The sequence below is a fragment of the Pseudochaenichthys georgianus genome, chromosome 5 (assembly GCF_902827115.2).
Source record: "Pseudochaenichthys georgianus chromosome 5, fPseGeo1.2, whole genome shotgun sequence".
NCBI lineage: Eukaryota > Metazoa > Chordata > Actinopteri > Perciformes > Channichthyidae > Pseudochaenichthys > Pseudochaenichthys georgianus.
The window spans coordinates 35089338-35096714 of NC_047507.1; the positions used below are offsets into that span (position 1 = coordinate 35089338).

Here is a 7377-nt window from a genome sequence, read left to right on the forward strand (position 1 = left end):
AAATAGAAAATGTGCTCTGCTTTTAAAGGGGCCGTATTCTGTCATCTTCAGGTTCAGGTTATTGTTTGTCTCTACTGTGACATGTCTCCATGCTTTAATGTTCAAAAAGCTCTTTATTGTTCTCATACTGCCTGTGCTGCAGCACCTCTTTTCACCCTCTGTCTGAAATCAGAGCCCAGTCTGCTCTGATTGGTTAGCTGGCCGGCTCTGTTGTGATTGGTCAACCACTTAGAAATGTCCCACCTATTAGCCTTTCACGTACAATGTGTTTGAACGCTAGCCAATAGAAGCGTGAGTGTTATGTAGTGATGTCACTATGTTACAGAAGTAAAATCCCAGGAACTTTGGGATGTTAGCCTTTGCAGACCGTTTACATGCACAAAAACCTTTAAAACACACTGCAGGGAATGGAAAAGCCCAAATAGCATGATAGAGCCTCTTTAAACGGTTCAGATAGGTGATTTTGAAAAGCTATGTGAGGGATTCTTTATTTTTCTGCAGGATTTTCTGCCTCGTCCAGGTTCATTCCAGACTTCCTGTTTGAGAGTTCACATCTGCGTTTACTTTTTCAGGATCTGGTCTGAGAGCCAGTCCAGACCCTCCACCAGACCAGACCCACTGACAGCACAGGACGCCTGCACAGACCACTACACACACACACACACACACACACACACACACACACACACACACACACACACACACACACACACACACACACACACACACACACACACACACACACACACACACACACACACACACACACACACACACACACACACACACACACACACACACACACACACACACACACACAGAAATAAGCTGCAGGTTAATATAAATCAGATTTTCATGAACAAAATCACTTAAACGCCATCGCTGTGTCCTGCGCTGCCGGCAAAACACAACAAAAAATGTATGACACTTGTAACTCACCGGTGATATTTTTGTATTTTCTTTTCAATTTTAATTTCAATCAGCTCTAAGTAATAAGTCGATATTAAACTGCATTACCCAAATATATTCATTTAGACTATTAAGGACAAATCAAAACCACACTTATTAATACCAATGGCCATTACAGTATAACATATTTATATCTCAGGCTTTACATCTGGAGTCTTTACTTTGAACATGTTTACTTTTTACTACTTTCCACCAGAGTGAAGCCTATTCTAATGTTTGGTGGTGCATATTCATTTTCCTTGTTTAGTGCACAACATTTTTAGCATTAGAATAAATATTGATGCCAATCATTGACCCGGATTGTGAAAGAAAATCCTCCCGGTGGAATGTATTGAGTACACTTTTTGTTTTACTTCACTTATAAATTATTTTCAGATTGAAACCCTTTTTTAACTTTACGTTTAATTCACCAAATGTGGAACTGGAAGAGAAAAAGTTAAACAATTGTTTATATAGCTATAAGTACAATCATTCATTTCCATGATTTACTTTTTGCATCTTTAAATGGGACGCACTGCATCAGATCTGATGTTTCAACAGGTAAAGTAACACTCACCGGCTGAGAGACTCCTGATAGGCGGAGAGCCTCGGTGATGTCACTGCCAGACATGGCTCGGGGTAAATCCTGTTTGTTAGCGAACACCAGTACAGCTACGCCCCTCAACTCATCCTCCTCCAACTGCAACACAAAACATAAAACAACCAATCAGAAACATCTTCCTCTTATGTTTAATAACAGTCAGAATCAGAAATACTTTATTGATCCGCTGGGGGAAATTGAATTGTGTTGCAGTTCCATTTTAGAATAAAAGGTGAACAATTAAGAAATAACTTTAAAGTATAAAAATCAATAAATACAAAATCTGTAATTAAAGATCAAATTAAATTAAGAATAAATTCAATAATTGTATTAAAAAAAATAAAGATTTAACATCATCCAGGCATAAACTGAACTTGTGTGTTAAAAAATAAATAAAGTGAGCAGGGTACCATCCTGTGCAGCTCGTCAGCAGCTTCTTTAATCCTCTCTGGGTCGTTGCTATCCACCACAAATATCAGACCCTGAAGACAGACAGAATAACAAATATATATACATTGAAATACATAATACAGTAACATGAAGCCACCTTTGTTTGCTGTTAACTTGTTTTTTGTTTCTTTAAAGGTCCCATGAGATGCTTTTCTGGTTATTACCCGTCCCCTTGTGTGTCAAGTAGCTTTGTCTGCATGTAAACGGTCTGCAGAGTCACAAACCCTCAAAGTACACTCTGTAGCGAGTAAAACTCTAACACAGAGAAGACCCGTCTGTGCTGCCCCAGAACGCCTCGGTGGACATTTATCTTTTTCCACTTTTTTCTTCCTGGTTACAGTGACGTAACGATGACCAAATGAAATGGACCCAAATGGACCAATCCGTGGAGCTCCTCACACACACACACACACACACACACACACACACACACACACACACACACACACACACACACACACACACACACACACACACACACACACACACACACACACACACACACACACACACACACACACACACACACACACACACACACACACACACACACACACACACACACACACACACACACTCACTCACTCAGCCTTATCTTTTCTCAGGCTGTGAGTGTATGTGTGTGCTCAGGCTGAGCTCCGCGATGTCTCGCTGTCTCGCAGACCCCACGCAGCAACCAGGAAACGACACCAGTAATCCAGCTCACACCGTCCGCTCCTCACAGCAGCGAGCCCCGCAACGTCCCGCCAACACGGCACCCCCCGTACCCCACGCAGCATTCTCATCTGTTTGTCATTGCTGGTGTCCTTTTCTGGTTGCTATCAAACGCATACTATACAGAGATGCTGTGAGAAACCAATGTGAGTTTGGAACATTGAACAATGTAAATCTATTCTAGTAGACCTCAACAATGGAATTATGATCAGTAGAAATGGCCATGTCATGGGACCTTTAACTTACTTATATATAAATACAGATCTAAAAAAGTCAATAGTATTAGTAGTAGGTATTACCTGTGTGTTGGTGAAGTAATGTCTCCACAGAGGTCTGATGATCGTCTGACCACCAACATCCCACACTGTGAAACTGATGTTCTTATACTCCACTGTCTCCACGTTAAAACCTACACACACACACACGCACACGCACACACACACTTAATTTATGATATCGTTTTTATGTTATATGCAATATAGCGTAAATTCATGTAAACACTGACCTATAGTCGGGATGGTGGTGACGACTTCGGCCAGCTTCAGTCTGTACAGCAGAGTGGTTTTACCTGCTGCATCTAGACCCACTGCACACATGCACACGCACACACACACACACACACACACACACACACACGCACGCACACACACGCACACACAAAAAAAGGCAAAACATTGTTATAAAAACTGTATTCAGAACCTTTACTTACTATAAAGTAAAAGCAAACTTCAACGTCCTCCACACATACAAAATAGTAAATGTTTCTGTACTTTATTAATACTTTTACTTAAGTAAAGGCATTACTTCAGCCACTAGCCACTGCTATTACTTAGTATGTACTTCTTCTAGACTTTGTGTCTACTTTGACAAAAAATAAAAGTATACATCACCTCAGACACAATTAAAAATACTAAACAAGAGCTGCAAACTACAAGTTTTTAAAATAAAGAAAAATAAGGAATGAAAATAAAATCTTAAATGATAAGAATAAACATAGAAAAGAGCAATTCATTTAATTTTACTTTTATTTATTTTAATTATTATTATTATTATTATGAGAGCAACATATCAACACATTACATTTAATTTAATAGAACAGAATAGCAACAACAACGATGATAATAATAACAATTATATTAACAATAATAAACATAATAAAAAACGATATTCTCACCCATTAAGATCCTGACAGGTGTTTTGGAGGTGAATCTGGAGAAGATGTGTGAGATGATGACTCCCATCGTTCAGGTAGAAAGTTTCAAACTTCTTCTGCTGCTACTGTGAGTGTGTGAGTGGTTTTATAGAGCAGCTGTGTGTGTGTGTGTGTGTGTGTGTGTGTGTGTGTGTGTGTGTGTGTGTGTGTGTGTGTGTGTGTGTGTGTGTGTGTGTGTGTGTGTGTGTGTGTGTGTGTGTGTGTGTGTGTGTGTGTGTGTGTGTGTGTGTGTGTGTGTGTTTTTTCCACAGTGTCATCCCCACTGCTGTCAGCATGGTGCACGGTGGCAAATCACAACACATCGGAAAACACTACTTCCGCTCAAACACCCTTTCAAAATAAAGGCACACTTGTTGCACCTACGTGAGATGGAGTATTTTTTATTGCAGTTCGCTTTCAAAACACAGTGTTTAAAATGTCTTTGCTATTTTTTGCCATTTGTTCTGATGTCAACACGGTACACGGTGGCAGCTAAATCCGTGTATCTACCGTCCAATTGTTTTTCTTTATTAAACACGTAAACGGAAGAGCGTCTGAGAGGCCTTTTTGCTTTTTACCTTACTAAATAGAGAACCGCAGTGACGCGTCCTAAAACCCGGATGTAAACTTCTTCCGGTTCCTTCGTCAAAAACGCAATGCAATTTCTCCATAGGATTTTGGAAAATAGCTCGAAATAAGGTCTGTGGTTGAAACACATTTAAGAGAAGGATCACGTTTTGTTCAGCCGGATAATCTCCACATGTCTCTCCTACTTTTATAATTTTTGAATCATAAATCTAGTCGCCAAAAGCGAAATGCTAACGTTATGCTATAAACGAACTACAAGCCAGTACAGCAGCAGGGTCGCACGACTTCAACGTCACGCCAATTTAAGATCGTTTCAACTGACTTGCACTGAAACTGCACTTTGAACACTTTAAATATATTAACATTTTAAACTGTATACCCCGTTTATCTAGGCCCTTTTTGTTTTATGTATAGGCTACATGTCACACTGTGGGAAACGATATTTCTGGATGTATAACGCATGTAGAATTTGTTTACAATAAAGCTGACTTTGACTTCCGCGTGCTTGCATATTTTAACAAAGCTTTTCATTTTAGCCACACTGAATTTAACTAGAAGTCATGGCTGTGTCAATTACCAGTCTGATATCGTTTTACAAAGATGACAAGAAGATTGGAGATAGAGGAGAGAACCACTACAAGTCAGGACACGGGCAGCCTAGATGAAGGTGTGCTTACCGGTGTTGTCAGGGCTAGCATGAGGGACAAGGTTTATAGAGTGTCGGTGAGTAGTTATAGCAAGAGTACCGTTAACCTAGAGTTAATTTATTCACATTAATTCCCATCAACAAATCCATTTTATGTGTCACGTGAAATCTTTATTAGGCAAGGCAAGTTTATTTATATAGCACTTTTCAACACAAGGCAATTCAAAGTGCTTTACAAAAAATGAAAGACATTAAGAAATGGCATTTAAAACCAGTCATTAAAAAGAAAAGATAATAAAATAAACATTAAAATAAAAAGTACATGGATAAAAGTTACAGTGCAGTTTAAGATATGAATAGTTCAATTAAAAGCAGCGACAAAAAGAAAAGTCTTCAGCCTGGATTTAAAAGTAGTAAGAGTTGCAGCGGACCTGCAGGTTTCTGGGAGTCTGTTCCAGATGCTTGGAGCATAATAACTGAACGCTGCTTCTCCATGTTTAGTTCTGACTCTGGGGACAGAAAGCTGACCAGTCCCTGAAGACCTGAGAGATCTGGATGGTTCATAGTTTAGCAGGAGGTCAAAAATGTATTTTGGACCTAAACCATTCAGTGCTTTATAAACCAGCAGCAGTATTTTGAAATCTATTCTTTGACACACAGGAAGCCAGTGTAAAGACTTCAGAACAGGAGTGATCCACTTTCTTAGTGTTAGTGAGGACTCGAGCAGCGCGTTCTGAATCAGCTGCAGCTTCCTAATAGATGTTTTAGTGAGACCTGTGAAGACACCATTGCAGTAGTCGAGTCTACTGAAGATAAAAGCATGGACAAGTTTTTACAAATCCTGCTGTGACATTAGTCTTTTAATCCTAGATATATTCTTTAGGTGATAGTAGGCTGAATTAGTAACTGTTTTAATGTGACTGTTGAAGCTCAGGTCAGAGTCCATGACTACACCTAGATTTATGGCTTTATCTGTTGGTTTGAACATTGCACACTGAAGCTCAGCGCTAACTTTTATACGTTCTGCCTTGGCTCCAAAAACCATTACCTCAGTTTTATCTTTGTTTAATTGGGAAAGTTCTGACACATCCAGTCATTGATTTGTTCACTGCACTTACTCAGTGTTTGAATTGGAGCATAGTCTCCTGGTGAAATTGTTACGTAAATGTGTGTGTCATCTGCATAGCTATGGTAACTTATTTTGTTGTTCTTCATTATCTGAGCCAGTAGACGTTAAAGAGAAGAGGCCCCAAGATTACAAATTTTACACACCAGAAAACACATAAATATCCATGAAATAAACATACAGTAGGCTATAAACAATTAAAGGGATAATTGGGAAGGCATATTTTAAATAATAAAACAATCCCACCACCACAGGTATCTACAGGAGAAGAGGGAATTCTCTCCACAGAATGTGAATGCCCACGTGGAGAATGGAAATGCAGTCATGCGGCTGCATTAGCCATCTTTGCCATCCACACTTTCAGCTGCACTGACACCCCGTCGGTGGAAGAAGCCAAAGGCAACTAAACGTACGCATTCAGTGGAGGAGCTATTTCCTCCAACCAATAAGTCATTCAACCCGCTGACAAGAGAGCCCACCTCCGAAGATCGTGACTGGCTGAGGGACAGACTCGGGGGCAGGTTCTCAGGAATGTCTTGGCTTCTCTCCCCCGAGCCAGAAGAGGAACACTACAGCTTGGAAACACTTACTGTTCCTGAAATTCTCAAATCTGTTGGGCATCAGGGACCTGAGGCAATTGTGGCAAGCATGGCATTGTCTGAGGAGCAACAGAGGGCAATTCAGGTGGCTACCACTGGTCAGCGAACCAACCCAAACTGGCATTTGTTCAGGAAAGGAAGGTTGACTGCCAGCAACTTTGGAGCTGTCCTGAGGTCAAAGCGTGTGGCTGCTTCCCTTAGTGCCAGGGTGCTAGGGCAACAACAGGCCCTGGATGGTGTTTTGTCTGTACAGTGGGGGACTATGAATGAATGTGAGGGCGTCAGGGCATTCACCACTGCATCCCTATGCAGGTCCATGAGTCAGGTTTGTGGCTCTCCCAATCGGGAGTGTTGGGGGCATCTCCAGATGGTCTGGAAGGGTCTCCCGCTGTGCTGGAGGTAAAGTGTCCCTACGGAGCCAGGGAAATGACAATTAGTGAAGCATTGCAAATCAAGGGCTTCTGTGTCAGTAAGGAGGGAGAAACATTCAGCCTGCGTGAGGAGCATCCTTAC

The 7377-nt window shown here is 40.8% G+C and overlaps 1 protein-coding gene across 1 annotated transcript; it reads right to left on the bottom strand.

Moving 5' to 3' along the window:
• Nucleotides 1–560: 560 nt before the first annotated feature.
• LOC117447087 (uncharacterized) lies at nt 561–3954 on the bottom strand. Its single transcript, XM_034083687.1, has 6 exons — nt 3888–3954; nt 3219–3299; nt 3013–3122; nt 1960–2031; nt 1526–1648; nt 561–647 (listed from the first exon to the last, which is right to left on the bottom strand). Exons 1-6 carry the CDS (start codon nt 3952–3954, stop codon nt 561–563), a joined length of 540 nt encoding a protein of 179 aa, XP_033939578.1.
• Between the last annotated feature and the right edge of the window lie 3423 nt (nt 3955–7377).

Excerpts from the sequence above, each read along its gene's own strand:
- LOC117447087 (XM_034083687.1), bottom strand. The coding sequence starts at position 3,954 with ATGGGAGTCATCATCTCACACATCTTCTCCAGATTCACCTCCAAAACA. Across the intron at positions 2,032-3,012 it reads ATTACTTCACCAACACACAG|GGTCTGATATTTGTGGTGGA; the intron begins GTAATACCTACT and ends GTCTGTCTTCAG. Across the intron at positions 648-1,525 it reads TATCAGGAGTCTCTCAGCCG|TGGTCTGTGCAGGCGTCCTG; the intron begins GTGAGTGTTACT and ends GTGTGTGTGTAG.